At 59.4% G+C, this 21,625-nt stretch overlaps 1 protein-coding gene across 1 annotated transcript; it reads left to right on the top strand.

Annotated features, from left to right (window-relative positions):
* Positions 1 to 1,296: 1,296 nt before the first annotated feature.
* Positions 1,297 to 20,908, top strand: IGLON5 (IgLON family member 5). Its single transcript, XM_079120002.1, has 8 exons — positions 1,297 to 1,470; positions 9,194 to 9,272; positions 14,906 to 15,138; positions 16,963 to 17,082; positions 18,363 to 18,497; positions 18,686 to 18,806; positions 19,313 to 19,467; positions 20,686 to 20,908. Exons 1-8 carry the CDS (start codon positions 1,392 to 1,394, stop codon positions 20,772 to 20,774), a joined length of 1,011 nt encoding a protein of 336 aa, XP_078976128.1. The 5' UTR covers positions 1,297 to 1,391; the 3' UTR covers positions 20,775 to 20,908.
* The last annotated feature ends 717 nt before the right edge of the window (positions 20,909 to 21,625 follow it).

A 21,625-nucleotide genomic window follows, 5' to 3' on the forward strand; every position in this document is an offset into this window, starting at 1 on the left:
TTTCCCTATAATCCTCTGGATGAGGATAGGAATGGAGGGAAGAAAAACTTCACCCCAAATTAATGTTTAAGTTATTCATGAAAGTAAGTGGAGGAGCTGAACTGTGACCCCCTGGCTCTGAGAGAGGAGTCTGGTCCTGGCCCCCCTGGGTCTGAGGGAGGAGGGCTGGGCCTGGACCCCTGGTCTGAGGAAGGAGACTGGTCCTGGACCCCCTGGGACTGAGGGAGTGAGCTGGGGCTGGACCTCTGGGTCTGAAGGAGGAGGCTGGGGCTGGATCCCTGTGTCTGAGGGAAGAGAATAGGGTCCTGGGCCCCTGGGACTTGGGGGGGGGGAGATGAGACTGAACCCCTGGGTCTGAGGGAGGAGGATGGACCTGGACCCCTGAGTCCGAGGGAGGAGGCTGGACCTGGACCCCTGAGTCTGAGGGAGGAGGCTGGGCTGGATCCCTAGATCTGAGGGAGGAGGCTGGGCTGGACCCCTAGATCTGAGGGAGGAGGGCTGGGCTGGACCCCTGGGTCTGAGGGAGGAGGGCTGGGCTGGACCCCTGGGTCTGAGGGAGGAGGGCTGGGCCTGGCCCCCTGGGTCTGAGGGAGGAGGCTGGGCTGGACCCTTGGGTCTGAGGGAGGAGGGCTGGGCCTGGACCCCTGGGTCTGAGGGAGGAGGGCTGGGCCTGGCCCCCTGGGTCTGAGGGAGGAGGCTGGTCCTGGACCCCCTGGGACTGAGGGAGGGAGCTGGGGCTGGACCTCTGGGTCTGAGGGAAGAGAATAGGGTCCTGGGCCCCTGGAACTGAGGGGGGGGGAGCTGAGGCTGGATCCCTGGGTCTGAGGGAGGAGGCTGGGCTGGACCCCTGGATTTGAGGGAGGAGGCTGGGCTGGACCCTGGGTCTGAGGGAGGAGGCTGGGCTGGACCCTGGGTCTGAGGGAGGAGGCTGGGCTGGACCCCTGGGTCTGAGGGAGGAGGCTGGGCTGGACCCCTGGGTCTGAGGGAGGAGGAGACTGGAACCTGAAGGAGGGAGCCGGGTTTAGGAAGAGTCTCAGACCCGGGCGTTGTAGCCGAGGACGGGGCGCCCAGGGCGGGCGGGGTGGGGGCCGGGCCGCAGTAACAAAGGCCTCTCCCTCCAACAAGCAACCCCCCCTCGGCCCCGCCTCCGCGGCCCCCCGCTTTCCCTGATTGGCCGGTCTCCCTGCCCGTCAGCGCCGCCCCCCTCCCCGGGTCTGCTGCAGCTCCGGCCGCCTCGTCGCGCCCCCCCAGCCCCCTCCCCCCGCCCCCGCCGCCCCCCGGGCCGGTGCAGCCGCAGGCGGGGTCCCCCTCCCCCTCCCCCTCTCCCCCAGGCCTCGCGCGCCCCGGACCGGCCCCCCCCTCCCCTCCCCCTCCGCGCCGCCGCTGCCGCGATGCCCCCCCCTGCGCCCGGGGCCCGGCTCCGGCTCCTCGCCGCCGCCGCCCTGGCCGGCCTGGCCGTCATCAGCCGAGGTACCGCAGCGCCGGGGGCGGGGGGCTCGGCCGGGACTCCAGGGTCCGGGGCGGGGGATGGGACAGGGGTGCGGGGCTGCGTCCCCGGGCCGGGAGGGGAGCGCTGGACGCCGAGGTCTGGGCCCGCCGCGGGGGTTGCGTTCCCTGGCCGGGAAGGGGGTCCTCGCAAGTCCCGATCCGCGCCCCGGGCTGGGGGATCGTGTCCCGGGGCTGGATCCTGGGCCCAGGGGCGGAGGTCCGCTTCTCCTCGCCAGCCAGCATGGGGGTCGCGGACACCTTGTCCGGGCCTGGGGGCCACGAGCGTGCGCCTCAGGATCAGGGAGGGGGCTTGACACTGGAGCAGGGGTCCCCGAGCTTTGTCGGCGAACTGAGTTGGGGTGCTACGTGGGGAATGATGCGGGTCAAGGGTCTTGTCTCTGTCTGGAGAGGGTCCCTGAGGGAGCTCTTGCCTGGGGGCTGGGGCATGCGTCTCTGGGCAGAAGTGGGGGGATGGATATCTTCCCAGGGTCAGTATAGGAGGGGACACAGTGTCCACAGACCTAAATCCCAGGGCCGGGAAAAGGGAGGAAGGAGCTGAAATATCCTAGTTGGGTCTTCTGGGTTGAGAGAAAGTGTCCGCGTTTGGGGTGTTGCAGTTATGTGGGGGAATGGTACTGGGATCCAGGTAGTTGGGGTGCTGCGCTGGGGACTGATTCCAAAGCTCTGATGAATGTCTGGATTTGGGGGACTGGACAGAGAATGCCAGATGGACAGATGAAGGACAGGGACCCATTGGAAGAGGAGGAGAGGGGGAAGCGTTAATGCAGGTCACAGGGTTAAGCTCAACCCTACCAGGGGAGACAGGGCCTGAGGGAGGGTCTCCAGCTGAGCTTGAGGGAGTCCTGGTGGAGGATGTGTGACTGGACCCTGTGTCTCCCCAGCGGGCCTGGCTGGGAGGGGATGGCTAGGGAGATGCCCCCAAGAGGAAGGGAAGAGTGGGAGGCTGCTAGGCGGTGCTTGGGAGGCAGGGAACCGTGCTGGTCCAGTGCTTCTGGAGGATTCCCCCAGGCCTTGACCCACCCAGGGTTAGAGTCATGGACAAGAAACCCCAACACAGTGACCTCAGCAGCATCAAAGAGGCAGCCTCTCTCAGCCTGCCTACCAGACACGCACAGCGGCACAAACACTGCCACAGCACCCAACCCCAAGCGGCACCTGCAGACACCCAGACAGCCTCATCCAGACAGGACACCTCGTCCCCACATGGGATCAGGTCAGGACTGGTCCCTGGCTGGTACAGAAGGCTGACAGTTGTCTGACTTGCTGACCACAGCTGTGTTCCTCTCTGTCCCTGTCACTGGTCTCTTTGGGTCTCTGTGTCTTGGCCATTTCCAGAGACACCTGTCCTGTCTGTTATTTGGTGGTGACATTCCATCCGTTTCTGTCTCTGGGTCTTTGTCTCATTTCTGCTGGTCTTGGCTGTCACATCTGTCTCTCTGACTCTCAAACTGTTCCCCATGGTCACCCCACACTCGAGTCCCTCCTCTTCCTGGCTCCCTCGCTCATCCCTCAGTCCTCCTTCACCTCTGGTTCATTTTTCCCTTCTTGCTGGCTCTTCCTCCCCCACTCCCTGTTCCTTTGTGACCTATTTCTCCTCCCTTCCTCCCCTTCCTCCTTTACTCTCCAGGTGACTTCCTGTCTTCCACTTTCTGTCTTCAACACCCCAGAAATCATTGCCCTGCACACATCCTGGCAGGGAGCACTAGCAGAGCCAGGGGTAGCCTGTGGCCTTGGCCAGTTCCTGTCCTATGTGTGGTCTTAGGTTCCCCATCTGAGATTGGAGGACAAGAGATGATGGGGTGGGGTGAGCCATGACAGCTAGGTGCTGGACAGGCACTCAGCCCACCCACCGGTGGGCAGTGGTAAGATATGCAAAATAGTGCATTCTCCTCTTTTATCATATTTTCCAAGTTCCAAGCGGCACGTGAGTAGAACAGTGCACTTTGCAACAGATGTAAGAGCAAACCCCATGGTGCCCCAGCCTGGCCTGCTCACACCCGCCCTCCCGGATCCTGGGCGAGCAGCGGCTTCTCTCCCTGACACAAGCTCAGACGCAACACGCAGGTCAGTGTAAGAAGAGGACTGATTGGTTGGGTGATGTTTTGTTTTGTTTTTTTCCCCAAAATAGAAACAAAATAAGCCCATTTCTCTTCAACTGGCTTATTTTCACTTAACAAAAACTCCAAGGCATCCATAAATATTAATCTACTTTTAATTTTTTTCTAAATCTTTTATACACACACACACACACACACACACACGCACATCCTCAAGTGAACATTTTCATTCACAAAAGTAGATGCACCGTATCCTGAAACAATTCAACAAAATCAAAAGGCAGCCCATGTTTTACCCCATGGGCAGCTGGTGGGGCGACAATAACCAAGGAGAGGACAGGAAGGTCGAGTCCTGGCTGCCCCTGACCAGCTGTCCATGGGACTTCTGAGCTCCCAGCTGGACTGAATTGTGGGCTCTGCTTGGGTGGTTCATTGTGGAAGTGCTCATAGAGCCCGGAGTCGCTGTCCCCGGAACTCAGAGGTACACATGGCTGCGAGCAGGCCAGGGTCAAAAAACAGCAGCAAAACCTCACAGACAAGCAAATAGGCCATTTCAGAGAGTGGAAGTGGCACAGAAAAGGCAGGGGTGACTTGGGGCAGGAGTTGGGTGGCGGAGGAAGCCGAGACTCGGCAGGTGAGAATGACCTGATTTCAGAAGAGGAGAAGTCAGCCTTGAACAGGTCCTGGGGACGGCAGGGGCAGAGGCCCTGTGGTGAGGACCCATGGTGAGGTGGCAGCCAACATGAGCTTTCAGTTCCGGGGCGCTGGGCCCACCATCTGGACTCCCGGGCCTCCCGGGTGAGCAGACAGGGGGCGTCTGGGGGTTCCTGGTGCCAGGTGCACCAGGCCCAGCCCCTTCTCACGCCCTCCCCAGCCAGATCCTGGGTCTCCTTGTCCCCAGGACTCACAAGCTCACACACACTGCCTGGGCCCCGGGTACCCCCAGCCCGTGGCTTCTAGGACTGTGGGATCAGAGCATTCCTACCAGAGCCACTGGAGGGGCCCAGCTTTGCCTGAGTCTTACCTCCAACTCAGGGTCACTCGGCTCTTAGAAGTCCCTTTCTTAAGGGAACTCACCTGTCTGTGACCTTCATTCCTGGATTTACCACACAGGTGTGAAGCCTGCCAGGCTGGACTGTGTGGACTGTAAGTCCCTCAGGGCAGGGGCCCACTGTGATCCTGTGTGATCCCACTGTCCCCCAGGAGGCCTCCTGGTGCCTGCGTTTGGTCTTCCTATCAGCCAGCTCCCGCACAGGACAGCTGGTTGCCAGCCCTGGGCCAGCCCCAGCCGCCCTACACCCACCCCTTGAATTTCCTCTTTTAATCCACCCGCGTCCCCGAGAGGGAGGCCCGATTACTGTTCCCACTTACAGGCGGGGAAACTGAGTCTCAGAGAAGTGAAGTGACTGGCAAGCCTGGGATTTGAATGGGGTCCTCCAGCACCCCGCTCTTTTCTCTTGCCCCCCCTGGGGAGCTATGCTGGGTCGTGGTAGAAGGTGCTGGCAGTGGTGGGACCTGATGACACAGGGCCATCAGCAGCCCAGACGCAGCCCTGCCCGCCCCATCTGGAAAGACCAGTGTCAGCCCAGGAATAGCCATAAACGTTTCTTTAGAAGGAAGGTGCTGGCCAGGCAGAGTGGCCCACGCCTGTAATTCCAGCAAATCGGGAGGCTGAGGCAGGAGGAGGATCACCAGTTCAAGGCCAGCCTCAGCAATCGGCGAGACCCTGTCTCAAAATAAAAAATAAAAAAGAACTGGGGATACAGCTCAATGGTAGAGTGCCCTGGGCGCAGTCCCAGCAGCCATGTATAAAAAAGGCGTGCTGCGGCGGAAGTGGTTGGCGTCTGTGGCCCTCTGCGTGCCACGCCTGGTCACAGGGAAGCCCTCGCCCAGACCCTTGTGGAGAACTCTTATTTTTTTCATTTTTTCACTTGGGCAAACTGAGGAGGCTCAGGTTGACCAGGGGGTCACCAGGCCAAAACGGTGGGGCAGACATTTGGTTTCCCAGTTCAGGCCCATGGGGTCTGCTCTCCAGCCTCTGAAGACCTCCCATTCCCTCTCACAAATCCTTCCCAGTTCTTAACCAGGCCCAGCCCTGGGGGACACAGTCAAGAGTCAGGTCTTCAGGGAACTGCTGGTCAGGAGAGGGAGGGACCATGAACACCATCTCAGCTGAGTCACAGGGTGCCCAGAAGAGGGGGCACGGACTTTGCCTTGAGGAGTCAGAAAGGTTCTCCTGAAAGAAGGGGCATTTATGTTGGTGTCTTGAGGCATGAATAGGAGTTCAAGGGTTGAAGGTGTCACAGAATCCATTTATAGTCATTCATTCACCAAGGCCTCCAGTGGGCCAGGTCCCTTGCTGGGAGATGCTAGGGACACCGACCTGAGTCAGAACCAGGCTCTACCCTCAAGGAACTGCTAGTCTGCTGGGGAAGTCTGACAGCACAGTGTGCTCCGAGCTCTAGCGGAGGTACCCTGCACTGCGGGAACGAGACGCTGGCCTGTGAGACAGTAAGCGTCTCCTGAGGCTTCCTGAGGGCCAGGCGAGCCGGGCCATGCTGGAACACAGAGGAGCTCCCATCTGGTGAGGACAGCAGACACGACGCAACCCAGGGTGATCAGGGCCCTGACAGGGGAGGAACCAGACCCGTGGACAAAGTGGGCTGTGGACTCTGAAGCTCAGCCCTGAACAAATGAGTGGCTGACCCCTACCCCCATTGAGTACAGCCCAGAGAGGGGAAGGGACTTGTCCTAGGCCACACAGCACAGAGGTGGCCTCCTGATCCCAGAGTTTGGGGGTTTTGTGAGACAGATGCAAAGGCCTGGGATATCTGTATTCATAGACAAGGACCAGGACCAAAGGCCTGCTTGAGGACTGGATTTGCTTATCACACATTTCCTGGGACTGCCCATGGGCCAGGCTCCAAGACAGACAACTTCTTTCCAAGGCCCATGTGATCTGGGTAGGAGCTCCCCTGGCAAATCTGGGAGGCCCCTTGGCAGTGGGAACCCTAGAGAAGAAGGTTTCAATGGGACAGTGAATGTGCTGGAGAGTAGAGGACTGTGCAGAACTGGACCACAGGAGCCAGGGGACACAAGGCCGAGAGTGACACCAGGGTTCCGCACAGACACAGACTGAGGGGTCCTGAGTGGGAGCCCCGGGAGGGGTGCAGTCAGCCCTGGGCGTGGACATACACCCGTGGTGGGAGTATGTGTCTGTCTGCCAGTATGTCCTGCTTGCCTCTGCAGGGCTCCATTCCCCGTCCAGGGCCCTGGTTTGTGGGTTTGGCCCGTCTGGGTGGCGCTCCCTGTATCTACTGAACCTGGAGCGGCACCTTGGACAGCTCCCCTTTTAGCCTCAGGCCTTCCTGTCTTTGGGGCACGTCTGGGTGGGACAGTGCGGTGTGATCTCCCCCTAGGGGACCTCCCACGGTCTGCTGAGTTGCTTGTGGGGTGGGGAGCGCTATGGGTCCAGAGCGGGAGGTCCAAACACCCTGCAGTGCACAGGACAGTCCGGCCTGAACGTTAGCAGGACTGAGGCTGGGGAACCCTGGTCTAGGATGCAGGTCCTGGGGGGCAAGGTCTGTCTGTCTGTGTTGGCCCATTTTGGAAGGATCTTGGTGCCCGCCAGTGACTGTTTCAGAAAACTGATGGCAAGAGCCAGGATCGCCTTTTGGTCCAGGTGTATCTCTTTGTGTGCGACTCTCCGACTCCCTGTGTGGCTGTGTGTGGCCATGCGTGATCTGATCTTAGGTGACAGCATGACTTTGTGCACCTGATCCTCAGCCCGGGGTGGCCTTTTGGATCTGAGGGGAAGTGACAGTGCAGCTGTGTGCCTGCACAGGTTTAGCTTTGTGGAAGTCTGACCTGGGCCTTTCAGAGTGGGGCTGGAGGAGGGTCCCCGTGGGCCAGTGATGTCAGTGTGACGGGTCAGGCCAGTGTGCGTGGGTCACACCCCTGGGTAGTCTGTAACTGGATGTGGACTTGGCAGCTCCGTTGGTGCGGGAGGAGCTCTGTGGGAACCAGTGGCATTGGCAGGGTGACTTAGTCTACAGGTGCTGTTGACTGGAACTGTCCCTCAGTGACTGAGTGCCCAGTCTGACTGCTCCTGGGAAAGAGCTGCCTTTTCCAGCTGACCTGCTGGCGTGCATCTGGGCCATGGGTGTCAGCGTGACTCTGTGCTGGTTGGTTCCTGTGAGCAGGGCCATAGCCTTGTGTGTGACTGAAGAGCTGGGACCATCTCCTGGCCTGCTGTGGCTCTGTGTCCTTCCCAGGCCCTGGTGACTCTGTGTGTCCCTTCTGTCGTGAGCAGGGCTGAGCATGGTGAGGACCAGGCCCTCCCTCCAGCTGGGTTCTTAAAGCATGCAGGGACCCTGGCCTGGTGAGCCGGGGCTGAGGGGCTGCAGGGCCCAGGCCCAAGCCCAGGGCCCGCCAGCTGCACTTGGCTCTGTCCGGCCCCGTCCTGAGGGGCTGCTGATGGAGAGGGCCCCCGGGAGTCATCGGGGCAGCACGGGCAATTAATTCATTAGATTAATTAGCTCCTCTTCCCAGGCTGGGGGCAGGGCAGCCGCACAGGGCCCTCCGCTCTGGCGCCCAAGGTCATCCAGCGGCCTCCCTCCCTCTCTGCCCCATGCTGTCTCCACCGCCTCCGCATGCCCAGCCCCCACTCCCTGGCCCGGGTCCAGCTGACTGGCCACGGTCCACAGAGAGATGAATGGGGGGTCTGATGGGGCCTGTGGGCCGCGCTGGAGTGTGCAGGCGGGCATGGGCGTGTGCCTGCGAGCACAGCCGCAGGTGTGTGTGTGCGAAGGTTCGTGTGTGGCCATGCACCATGCATACAGGTGTGTGTCTGCATGTCTGTGTGCGGAAACGTCCGTGTTGAGTGGTGCATGCTGGCTCCGTATGCCTGCCACGTCCTTCTGAATTCATGTGTGTCAGTGTGTGTGTGTGGGTCTGTGTGCACGTGGATCTGTGCACGTGTGTATATCTATGCACACGTATTCCTTATGTGTGTATGTTTGTGTGTTTATATATCCTGTGCATTCACCAGCCTGTGAATCTGTGTGAATGTGTGCACGTGTGTGTGTGTGTGTGCATGCATGCATGCATCTCTGCATGTGTGTGTCTACACAAGTGCTGGGTCCACGTGCCTGTATCTGTGATGCAGTGCCTCTGCATGTGTAAATGTATACACTGTCCCATCTGTGCACATGCACGTGTGTCTGTGTAATCATGAATCTGTGCGCGTGGATGTCCCTGTGCACTGTGAATGTATTCTGTGTGCTCGTGAAACTGCGCAGGTGTGTGTCCGCATACCCACATCTGTAAGGTGTTTATTGTGTGCACACATCTCTGCATGCATGTGTGTGTGTGCCCGTGCATCCGTGTATCTGTATGTGTGCCATGTTGGGTGTTGCCTCTGTGTCTGGAGGTGTGTGCTTGCGTGTCCCCATCTGTCAGTCAGGCCCAGGAGAAGGTGCGTGTGGGTGTGTCTGTGCGTCTGCCGGGTTTAGGTCATCTGGGAATGCAAGTGGAGGCGGGTAGATGCTCTGTGTCCCCAGGGTGTGCACCCACGTGCCACGCCCACCTCCCCTCCTGCCAGGGCTAAGCGACCTCTTCTTCCACAGGGCTGCTGTCCCAGAGCCTGGAGTTCAGCTCCCCTGCGGACAACTACACCGTGTGCGAAGGCGACAACGCCACCCTCAGGTACCCCCGCATGGGAGTCAGGAATCGGGGTCCCTCGCCCCTCACCTAGGGCCCGCGCACCAGGTGGGGCGATCCTGGCAGGGAGAGCCTGGGCCACGCCATCCCCATCAGGCCGTAAGGAGCGTGGACTCTGAGCCCAGTTCCACTCCAGGGCCTGGGTCCCTGTCTGTCAGAGGAGTGTGGCGCCTGAGCTTACCACGTCCAGGTCACAGCCCGGGCGTAGAGACTGCATCGTGGCCGACCTAAATGAGAGTGGGTCACTGCCTCACCAGGTCTCTCCTCGCTTCACGAGGGTCCCTGTCCCCTCTCTCTAGGTCTCTGTCCATCTTTTACTGGATCTCTGACCCCATCTTTCTGGGTCTCTGTTCCCTTCTCTGGATCTCTGTCCCTCTCTCTGTCCCTCTCCCTGGGTCTCTGCCCCTCTCCCTGGATCTCTGTCCTTCTCCCTGGATTTCTGTTCCTCTCTCTGGGTCTCTGTCCCTCTCCCTGAATCTCTGTCCCTCTCCCTGAATCTCTATCCCTCTCGCTGGATCTCTGTCCCTCTCCCTGGGTCTCTGCCCCTCTGTCCCTCTCCCTGGATCTCTGCCCCTCTCCCTGAATCTCTGTCCCTCTCCCTGAATCTCTGTCCCTCTCCCTGGATCTCTGCCCCTCTCCCTGAATCTCTGTCCCTCTCTCTGGATCTCTGTTCTTCTCTGGGTCTCTGTCCCTCTCTGGGTCTCTGTCCCTGTCCCTGGGTCTCTGTCCCTCTCTCTGGGTCTCTGCCCCTCTCCCTGAATCTCTGTCCCTCTCCCTGAATCTCTGTCCCTCTTGCTGGGTCTCTGCCCTTCTGTCCCTCTCTCTGGATCTCTCTTCCTCTCTGGGTCTCTGCCCCTCTCCCTGGATCTCTGTCCATCTCCCTGGATCTCTGTCCCTCTCCCTGAATCTCTGTCCCTCTCCCTGGATCTCTGTTCCTCTCGCTGGGTCTCTGTCCCTCTCCCTGGATCTCTGTCCCTCTCTCTGGATCTCTGTCCCTCTCCCTGGATCTCTGTTCCTCTCGCTGGGTCTCTGTCCCTCTCCCTGAATCTCTGTCCCTCTCCCTGGATCTCTGTCCCTCTCCCTGGATCTCTGTCCCTCTCCCTGGATCTCTGTTCCTCTCTCTGGATCTCTGCCCCTCTTTCTCTGGGTCTCTGTCCCTCTCCCTGAATCTCTGTCCCTCTCCCTGAATCTCTGTCCCTCTCCCTAGATCTCTGTCCCTCTCCCTGGATCTCTGTTCCTCTCTCTGGGTCTCTGCCCTTGTTTTTCTGGGTCTCTGTCCTTCTCCCTGGATCTCTGTGTCTCTCCCTGGGTCTCTGTCCCTCTCCCTGGATCTCTGTTCCTCTCGCTGGGTCTCTGTCCCTCTCCCTGAATCTCTGTCCCTCTCCCTGGATCTCTGTCCCTCTCCCTGGATCTCTGTCCCTCTCCCTGGATCTCTGTTCCTCTCTCTGGATCGCTGCCCCTCTTTCTCTGGGTCTCTGTCCCTCTCCCTGAATCTCTGTCCCTCTCCCTGAATCTCTGTCCCTCTCCCTAGATCTCTGTCCCTCTCCCTGGATCTCTGTTCCTCTCTCTGGGTCTCTGCCCTTGTTTTTCTGGGTCTCTGCCCCTCTCCCTGAATCTCTGTCCCTCTCCCTAGATCTCTGTCCCTCTCTCTGGATCTCTGTTCCTCTCTCTGGGTCTCTGCCCCTCTTTTTCTGGGTCTCTGTCCCTCTCCCTGAATCTCTGTCCCTCTCCCTAGATCTCTGTTCCTCTCTCTGGATCTCTGTTCCTCTCTCTGGGTCTCTGCCCTTGTTTTTCTGGGTCTCTGTCCCTCTCCCTGAATCTCTGTCCCTCTCCCTGAATCTCTGTCCCTCTCTCTGGATCTCTGTTCCTCTCTCTGGGTCTCTGCCCTTGTTTTTCTGGGTCTCTGTCCCTCTCCCTGGATCTCTGTGTCTCTCCCTGGGTCTCTGTCACTCTCCCTGGATCTCTGTTCCTCTCTCTGGATCTCTGTTCCTCTCTCTGGGTCTCTGCCCCTCTTTTTCTGGGTCTCTGTCCATCTCCCTGGATCTCTGTTCCTCTCTCTGGATCTCTGTTCCTCTCTCTGGGTCTCTGCCCTTGTTTTTCTGGGTCTCTGTCCCTCTCCCTGGATCTCTGTGTCTCTCCCTGGGTCTCTGTCACTCTCCCTGGATCTCTGTTCCTCTTGGGTCTCTGTCCCTCTCCCTGGATCTCTGTCCCTCTCCCTGGGTCTCTGTCCCTCTCCCTGGATATCTGCCCCTCTCCCTGGGTCTCTGTCCCTCTCCCTGGATCTCTGTGCCTCTCCCTGGATCTCTGTCCCTCTCCCTGGATCTCTGTCCCTCTCTCTGGGTCTCTGCCCCTCTCCTTGAATCTCTGTCCCTCTCTCTGGATCTCTGTTCCTCTCTGGGTCTCTGTCCCTCTCCCTGTATCTCTGTCCCTCTCCCTGGATCTCTGTTCCTCTCCCTGGATCTCTGTCCCTCTCCCTGGATCTCTGTCCCTCTCTCTGGGTCTCTGCCCCTCTCCTTGAATCTCTGTCCCTCTCTCTGGATCTCTGTTCCTCTCTGGGTCTCTGTCCCTCTCCCTGTATCTCTGTCCCTCTCCCTGGGTCTCTGCCCCTCTCCTGAATCTCTGTCCCTCTCTCTGGATCTCTGTTCCTCTCGCTAGGTCTCTGTCCCTCTCCCTAGATCTCTGTCCCTCTCTCTGGATCTCTGTTCCTCTCTGGGTCTCTGTCCCTCTCTCTGGATCTCTGTTCCTCTCTCTGGGTCTCTGCCTCTCTTTTTCTGGGTCTCTGCCCCTCTCCCTGGGTCTCTGTTCCTCTCTCGGTCTCTGCCCTTGGTTTTCTGGGTCTCTGTCCCTCTCCCTGGATCTCTGTGTCTCTCCCTGGGTCTCTGTCACTCTCCCTGGATCTCTGTTCCTCTTGGGTCTCTGTCCCTCTCCCTGGATCTCTGTCCCTCTCCCTGGGTCTCTGTCCCTCTCTCTGGATATCTGCCCCTCTCCCTGGGTCTCTGTCCCTCTCCCTGGATCTCTGTTCCTCTCCCTGGATCTCTGTCCCTCTCCCTGGATCTCTGTCCCTCTCTCTGGATCTCTGTTACTCTCTGGGTCTCTGTCCCTCTCCCTGTATCTCTGTCCCTCTCCCTGGGTCTCTGCCCCTCTCCTTGAATCTCTGTCCCTCTCTCTGGATCTCTGTTCCTCTCGCTGGGTCTCTGTCCCTCTCCCTGGATCTCTGTTCCTCTCGGTGGGTCTCTGCCCCTCTTTTTCTGGGTCTCTGCCCCTCTCCCTGAATCTCTGTCCCTCTCCCTGGGTCTCTGCCCCTCTGTCCCTCTCTCTGGATCTCTGTTCCTCTCTGGGTCTCTGTCCCTCTCCCTGTATCTCTGTCCCTCTCCCTGGATCTCTGTCCCTCTCCCTGAATCTCTGTCCCTCTCCCTGGATCTCTGTTCCTCTCGCTGGGTCTCTGTCCCTCTCCCTGGATCTCTGTCCCTCTCTCTGGATCTCTGTTCCTCTCTGGGTCTCTGTCCCTCTTCCTGGATCTCTGTCCCTCTTCCTGAATCTCTGTCCCTCTCCCTGAATCTCTGTCCCTCTCCCTGGGTCTCTGCCCTCTGTCCCTCTTCCTGAATCTCTGTCCCTCTCCCTGAATCTCTGTCCCTCTCCCTGGGTCTCTGCCCCTCTGTCCCTCTCTCTGGATCTCTGTTTCTCTCTGGGTCTCTGTCCCTCTCCCTGAATCTCTGTCCCTCTCCCTGGATCTCTGTTCCTCTCGCTGGGTCTCTGTCCCTCTCCCTGGATCTCTGTCCCTCTCTCTGGATCTCTGTTCCTCTCTGGGTCTCTGTCCCTCTTCCTGGATCTCTGTCCCTCTTCCTGAATCTCTGTCCCTCTCCCTGAATCTCTGTCCCTCTCCCTGGGTCTCTGCCCCTCTGTCCCTCTCTCTGGATCTCTGTTCCTCTCTGGGTCTCTGTCCCTCTCCCTGAATCTCTGTCCCTCTCCCTGGGTCTCTGCCCCTCTGTCCCTCTCTCTGGATCTTTGTTCCTCTCTGGGTCTCTGCCCCTCTCCTTGAATCTCTGTCCCTCTCCCTGGGTCTCTGCCCCTCTGTCCCTCTCCCTGGATCTCTGTTCCTCTCTGGGTCTCTGCCCCTCTCTCTGAATCTCTGTCCCTCTCCCTGGGTCTCTGCCCCTCTGTCCCTCTCTCTGGATCTCTGTTCCTCTCTGGGTTTCTGTCCCTCTCCCTGGATCTCTGTCCCTCTCCCTGGATCTCTGCCCCTCTCCCTGAATCTCTGTCCCTCTCGGTGGGTCTCTGCCCCTCTGTCTCTCTCTCCGGATCTCTGTTCCTCTCTGGGTCTCTGTCCCTCTCCCTGAATCTCTGTCCCTCTCGGTGGGTCTCTGCCCCTCTGTCCCTCTCTCTGGATCTCTGTTCCTCTCTGGGTCTCTGTCCCTCTTCCTGGATCTCTGTCCCTCTTCCTGGGTCTCTGCCCCTCTGTCCCTCTCCCTGGATCTCTGTTCCTCTCTGGGTCTCTGCCCCTCTCTCTGAATCTCTGTCCCTCTCCCTGGGTCTCTGCCCCTCTGTCCCTCTCTCTGGATCTCTGTTCCTCTCTGGGTCTCTGTCCCTCTCCCTGGATCTCTGTCCCTCTCCCTGAATCTCTGCCCCTCTCCCTGAATCTCTGTCCCTCTCGGTGGGTCTCTGCCCCTCTGTCCCTCTCTCTGGATCTGTTCCTCTCTGGGTCTCTGTCCCTCTCTCTGAATCTCTGTCCCTCTCCCTGGGTCTCTGCCCCTCTGTCCCTCTCTCTGGATCTCTGTTCCTCTCTGGGTCTCTGTCCCTCTCCCTGGATCTCTGTCCCTCTCCCTGGATCTCTGTCCCTCTCCCTGGATCTCTGTCCCTCTCCCTGGGTCTCTGCCCCTCTGTCCCTCTCCCTGGATCTCTGTTCCTCTCTGGGTCTCTGTCCCTCTCCCTGGATCTCTGTCCCTCTCGGTGGGTCTCTGCCCCTCTGTCCCTCTCTCTGGATCTCTGTTCCTCTCTGGATCTCTGCCCCTCTCCCTGAATCTCTGTCCCTCTCGGTGGGTCTCTGCCCCTCTGTCCCTCTCTCTGGATCTCTGTTCCTCTCTCTGGGTCTCTGCCCCTCTTTTTCTGGGTCTCTGCCCCTCTCCCTGGATCTCTGCCCCTCTCGCTGGATCTCTGTCCCTGTCCTTCTTGGTCTCTATTCCCTGGATCTCTGTCCCTCTCTCTGGGTCCCTTTTCCTCTTCCTGGGTCTCTGCCTCTCTCCCTGCATCTCTGTCCCTCTCCCTGGGTCTCTGCCCCTCTCTCTAGGTTTCTATCTCTCTTTTTCTGGGTCTCTATTCTCTTCCCTGGGTCTCTTCCCTCTCTCTGGGTCTCTGCGCGCCCACCCCCTGGTCTGTCCTCCTGTCCTCTCTCTCTCTCTCTCTCTCTCTCTCTCTCTCTCTCTCTCTCTCGGTCTCTGTGTCCCCCTCTCTGGGACTTGGTCTCTCTCTGGGTCTCTTTACCCCTCTTCCCAGGGCGCCTGTGCCCCTCTGGGTCTCTGACACTTGACATCAGCACATCATCTCTCTGAGGCTCAGCTGCCACCTGCCAGCTTGCACAGCAGGGCCAGCAGAGAAACCCCTCTCCCACCCTCACCCTACAGCTGCTTCATCGACGAGCACGTGACCCGCGTGGCCTGGCTGAACCGCTCCAACATCCTGTACGCCGGCAATGACCGCTGGACCAGCGACCCTCGGGTGCGGCTGCTCAGCAACACGCCCGACGAGTTCTCCATCCTCATCACCCAGGTGGGGCTCGGGGACGAGGGCCTCTACACCTGCTCCTTCCAGACCCGCCAGCAGCCGTACACCACTCAGGTCTACCTCATTGTGCATGGTGAGCCTGGCCAGGGCCCCGGGAGCGGGTGGGGTGAGGAGCAGGGGGAGGGCCACAGCGACAGGCTGCATTGTGCTGGGGTGGGGACACGTCCAAGTGGGAGACAGACAGCACCCTGCCCTCATGGGTGTTAGCCAGGCAGAAGGGAAAGCCCTGCCCCTGGTGACAGTTCCTTGAGACGGTTCTGGAGCAGGAGAGCCCATCTACAGAGGGCGCACCCCGCGGGGCTGTTCCAACCTGCGGTGCACAATGGCGGACTGTCCCTACCCCTAGGGAGCTGATTTCCCTGGGAGGGGCTCAGGGAGGGCTCCCAGGATGGCTGAGCTGAAAGCTTTGGCGGGGCCAGGGGCAGAATGAGCCAGGTGTGCAGCGGCAAGTTCCCTGTGGCCACTACACAGAATTCACAGTACCAGGCCTCGGGCTGCAAGGGCCCACCGCAGAGTAGGAGGCACAAGCCCAGGAGGCTGCTTCACTGGCCAGCAGAAGTGGTCTGGAAGGCAGCGAGCACACGGAAGGACAAGACCCCAGAGACAGGGAGTCCTGACAAGCCCCAGCTCAGGAGCCAGACTGTCCAGGTTACAACCTCAGTGCCAACACCCTCCTGCAAGGGACCCACCTGCAAGAGGAGGCCTCCGGCTCCGCCTCCTGGCCCTGGAACTGGCACTCACGCCACCCCAGTCAGAAGGGCCACCTGTGTTTTACTCTTTACAAGAAAAGAAAAAACTGCCCAATTAAACTGCTTCCCTGCATCACAAAGCTAGTCCTGATGAGAGAATGAGCAAAGGGAGGAGGGAAAGTAAGACCCATGGGTATTAGAACTGGTGCGACAGGGTGACGCCCACCCCAGAGCAGAGTGGGGGTCCAGTGACGGGATTTTGGTGAAGGAGTTAGCACACAGTCTACCACACAGGAAGCACCATATGTGTATTTATTAAATAAGTTAATTTTAAAATAATAAAAAATAAAAGTAGCCAGGCAAGGTGGCACACGCCTAGGATCCCAGCAACCTGAGTTGCTGAGGCAGGAGGATCACGAGTCCCAGGCCAGCCTGGCAACTTAGTCAGAACTTGTCTCAAAATAAAAAATAAAAAAGGCTGGGGATGTGGCCCAGAGGGCCCCTGGGTTCAATCCAACATACTCAAAAAAAAAAAAAAAAAAAAAATTATAATTATAATGACAAATAAATAAAAGTGGAACCAGTAGAGCCAGGGAGGGAGGAAATCAGACCAGAAGATAAAGTTAGGATGATAGCAAAAAAGTCAGACAGAGAAAGCCAGTAATCAGACACCGGGCCAGGCCCAGGCAGAGACTGCTGAGAAGAGGCAAGGAGGCAAGTGAGGAGACAGAAGGAGGTGTCAGAGGGCCTAAGGGAGGAGGCTGGGCCTGCACCCTGGGTCTGAGGGAGGAGGGCTGGGCCTGCACCCTGGGTCTGAGGGAGGAGGGCTGGGCCTGCACCCTGGGTCTGAGGGAGGAGGCTGGCCTGCACCCTGGGTCTAAGGGAGGAGGGCTGGGCCTGCACCCTGGGTCTGAGGGAGGAGGCTGGGCCTGCACCCTGGGTCTGAGGGAGGAGGGCTGGGCCTGCACCCTGGGTCTGAGGGAGGAGGCTGGCCTGCACCCTGGGTCTAAGGGAGGAGGGCTGGGCCTGCACCCTGGGTCTGAGGGAGGAGGCTGGGCCTGCACCCTGGGTCTGAGGGAGGAGGCTGGGCCTGCACCCTGGGTCTGAGGGAGGAGGCTGGCCTGCACCCTGGGTCTGAGAGAGGAGGGCTGGGACTGGACCCCCACGGGTGCAACACGCCTCACACTGGCCTCTCCTGCTGCCCACAGTCCCTGCCCGCATTGTGAACATCTCTTCCCCCGTGACAGTGAATGAGGGGGGCAATGTCAACCTGCTCTGCCTGGCTGTGGGGCGACCAGAGCCCACAGTCACCTGGAGGCAGCTCCGAGGTGAGGACCCCAACCCTGACCCAAAGCCCCTTCCCAGTTCTGCAATCTGGGCCCCTCATTCCCCATATTCCTAGCTGAACTCCCAGACCCCCCTTCTCCCTCATTCTGACCCCCCCCCCCAGCCCTCCTGGTGTCTTGATGTCCCCTCCCAGCCCAATCTCCAGTTATTTCCTCACCAGACCCCAGTACTGGCTTCCCATGCTGCCCAGTCTGGGCCAGTACCTCCAAAGACCCCCACCAAGCCGTGGCCCTGGCTTCTCCCCACCTGCTCACTGATTCTCCTGGACTCAGCTTCCCACCTCCAGATGCCCTAAGCCAGGCTGTAGCCTGGGTCCTGGCCGCACTCCCACCTCCCAGTCACACCGCCGCCTCTCTTGGGCTCAGTTCTCTAGCCAGTGGTTTCAAATTGTGGTACCCAGACCCCAGCATCAGCATCCTCTGGGAACTTGCCAGAAATGCAATTCTCAGGCCCCTTCCCACACCAAGAGGAGACCAGGATCCCTCCATCCTCACCCCACAGTCTGTTTCAACAAGCCCTGAGAACCACCACTCGGGCTCCCTCCAAACATGACAGCCTAGGGCCCAGACATCACCCACCAGCCCTTTACCTGGATCTCCACCACCAGGTTCAGATCCCGGGATCCTCACTCACTGGGTCTGTGGAGACCCATGGTGCCAATTGCTAGGTCCTAATCCCTGGATCCCCTGAGATCCCAGAACCCAGTTACTAAGCCTCAGATCCCTGGATCCTGCCCCACTGTGTCTTCTGAACCCCACAATCCTGATCTTGAGTTCCTGAATCCCTGGGTTCCCTAACTCCTAGAGGGTCTTCTGGGATGGCAGATCTATTATGAGATCACAGATATCTGGATAACTGATTCCAATCATCAGATCTCAATTCCCTGAACCCCAAGAACTAGATCTCAGAATTCTGGATTCCTCCCCCTGTATTTCCTGGATCCTTCTGAGTCCCAAGAGCCAAGATCCTGAAATCTCCCACCCCACTGGATACTCTGAACACCATGATCTGAGTCATTAGATCCCAGATCCCTTTGGATCTTCTGAATCCTCAAATTCCAAGACCCTACCTTCTGGGTTCCAGTCCCCAAGTCCCTATCCTCACTCTCCCTAACCCCTCAGGTCCCTCCCGGCTCCTACTGACCCGGGCACTCCAGGCCTTGCTGTGCCCGCCCCGCTGATGTGTGTCCGTGTTGTGCCCGTGTTGTCCCGTGTTAAGTGTTTGTGTCCGGCCCCGCCCCCTCCTGCTCCCTCCCCCACAGACGGCTTCACTTCGGAGGGCGAGATCTTGGAGATTTCGGACATCCAGAGGGGCCAGGCCGGGGAATACGAGTGCGTGACTCACAACGGGGTTAACTCGGCGCCCGACAGCCGCCGTGTGCTGGTCACAGTCAACTGTGAGCCCCCACCCCGACCCCAGGCACTGGGCACGAAAGTGGGTGGGCGTTAGGTCCCTGGGGAGGAGCGGTCTGTAAGTTGGAGGAGAAAGCTGGGCGGGGCTCCCGGGTCAGAGGGAGGAGGCTGCTGAAGCAGGACCCCCGAGTCCCCATGCTGCTAGAATTAGCTGACCCTACACCCTCGCCAGATCCCCCGACCATTACGGACGTGACCAGCGCGCGCACCGCCCTGGGCCGGGCAGCCCTCCTGCGCTGCGAAGCCATGGCCGTGCCGCCTGCGGACTTCCAGTGGTACAAGGATGACAGACTGTGAGGACAGCCCCAGGGCCGGCCGTGGAGAGGAGGAAGGGGGAGGTCCTCAGACCCTTGGATGGCAGGGCCGGGGCGCGGGGGGGTGGAGGGGCAGAGTTCTGTGTCCTAAGAAGTGAGGGTCCAGCTTCTAGGTTATGGGGTCTGCTGAGCCCAGGGAGACTAACTTGGGCCCAGGATGAATGCTGGAGCCCCACCTCCCGGACTATTGAAGGAGAAGTTCTGGGGTCGCGAGTCGATGCTGAGGATCTGGTGGGCAAGGGGACCACTGGGACTGAATTTGAGAGCCCGTAGGGATTGGGGATTGTGGCTCACACCGGGAGAGTCCAGTGTCCCTCAGGGGCGACGTGCTTGGAGAAGGGATCCCTGAGGCGCTAGAGAGCTAGAGCCCGATGCTGGGGGTCGCGGCAGAACGCCAGGACCCCAGGGGACAGAGGAGGCCGAGTCGGGGAACTGGGCGCTGCCCCCAGGAGGGCCCGTCCCAACCCCGATCCCGTCCCCGGCAGGCTGAGCAGTGGCACGGCCGAGGGCCTGAAGGTGCAGACGGAGCGCACCCGCTCGATGCTTCTCTTCGCCAACGTGAGCGCCCGGCATTATGGCAACTACACGTGCCGCGCAGCCAACCGGCTCGGAGCGTCCAGCGCCTCCATGCGGCTCTTGCGTGCGTCTGCGCGCGGCGGCGGGGAGGGGAGGCGGAGACCCGGGGACCCACCCCCTGACTGGCCCCACATTTAGGAAAGAGGAACCCTGAGACTTGAGCAACGCGACTGAGTAAAGAAACCGATCCACTCGATCAATACTGATTGAGCGCCCACGAAGGGCCAGGTGCTGGGACACAGCAGTGCACAAAAGAGACAAGATTTGGGGACTCGCCGAGGTCATGGCCTAGTAGTAGTTGAAAAGCATTTATTAAATGAACACGTAGATAAATAAGCAAACAAATACATGAACAAAACATTATTTTGGATATCAAGAAGAGCTGGCAATAAACGGATAGGATTAGAGGTGGCAGGTGTTACCCAAGGTCATCAGAGTCAAGCTTCCCTTAGGGGCAACATAAAACTGAGACCAGAATGATAAGAAGTCAGCCGTGTGCACATCGGCTGGAAAGGCTTTGCAGGCAAGGGAACAGCATATGCAAAGGTACAGCGAGGACAGCTTGGCGTGGCAGAGAAATTGTGGAATCTGTGGCAAAAGAGGAAAGTAGATCTCGCCTCGCAGCCACATTAATAAGGGGTTTGGGCTTATTGTACAGCAGGCAAGAGCACTGGAGGCACTTAAGCAGGGAGTGACATTGGTTGAGGATTCTAAAGACGATCACTTTGGCTGTGAGATGGAGGCAGGGAGCCCAGGGTGCGGCAGCTATAGAGCTCCAGAGCTGGTGGATGGAGAGCATGAAGCCGCTCTCCAGAGTTGCTTTGGCTGTGGCACCCGTGGGCTAGTTGCCAGACTGGATGTGCAGTGCCGAGGTAAGAGAGAAGCTGAGTCAAAAGCTCCTGAGGCTTCGGCTTGAGCTGCTGGGTGGATGGAGACGCAGTGCTGAAATACCGATATGCACAAGTATTAAAGGGGGAGGGGGAGGGTGGCCAGCCCAAGGCAGAAAAGTCCAGAAAACAGTTTTGCCCATGCTGAGGATGAGACAATTGGTGGAAATGCTGGACAGACAGAATCCATAAGACTGAAGGACAGGGCTAAAACAGTGGGAAGGAGTGGAGAAGATCGGAGAGCTAAGGCTCAAAAAACAGGAAAGTCTCAGAAAGGCCCCCTGATAGGTGGCTTAAAAGAGACCCTCAGGGACGGGCTCCGACAAAGCACCTGGAGGGACACGCAGGGGCCTCCCTGTTGCTGCCTCCTTCCATGACCCTTCCTCTTCCCTTAGGCCCAGGATCCCTGGAGAACTCAGCCCCGAGGCCCCCCGGGCCGCTGACCCTGCTCTCTGCCCTGGGCTGGCTATGGTGGAGGCTGTAGGTACAGCCCAGCGCCTCCCCCTGCAGGGGGCCTCGGGCCAAGAGAAGAGGAAAAGGGGGAGCCAGCGCCGTGGGTCTCGAGGGGGCAGAAGAGCTCTCAGCCACCGAGAAGGAAGAGAGGAAGAGGAGGAGGAGGAGGAGGAGGATCTTTAGAGAACCCATCACTGTGAGGGATAACGCAAAATTATGCATCTTTCTACAGCCATTCTCGCCACCCGTTCACGTTTCCAGTTGTGACCCACCCCCGCCACCCCACACCCCTCTCTTAGCTCAGGCTGTCAACGGGCTCGTGTGTGGGTGGGTGTGTGAGTGTGAGCCCGCATGTATGTGTAGGTGTGTGTGGGGGAGAGGCTGGGGGAGGGCACCAGCCGTTCTCCCCCGCTGCCACCCCCATGTCCCCTGCCCACCCCTGCTGCCTCTCACCTCTGCCTGGAGGTAGGTATGACGGGCGCTCCTCAGTGAAGCTGTGAGAGAACGGCCAGGCTTTCCTGCGCGTGCACGTCCCCCCCCCCCCCCCCCCCACTGTCACACAGGCAGGTCTGGAGCTGGGCGGGGTGTTGCTGCTCCCTGTCAAGCAGTTGTTCAGCCTTTAGGAAGAGGTGAGGACTCTGTCTTGGCATGTTCCTCCCCTGCTGCGCCACCTGCTGCCTGTAGCCAGAGGCCCCATCACTGGCTCAGTGGCCTGAGGCCTTCCACTTGCCCTGTCCCTCCCCACCCTGGACTTTCTGGCCCCCTTCTGGGCCTTTCGGTGCTTCCATCCAACTGTCAGGCTGGTGACAGTAGTCGCCCCTCCGCCTCAGTGCTTTGCCCCACCCCTGCCACCACTCCCCTTGGCCACCTGCAGTACCAACC

Source organism: Sciurus vulgaris, assembly GCF_902686455.1.
Source record: "Sciurus vulgaris genome assembly, chromosome: 17".
Taxonomy (NCBI): Eukaryota; Metazoa; Chordata; class Mammalia; order Rodentia; family Sciuridae; genus Sciurus; species Sciurus vulgaris.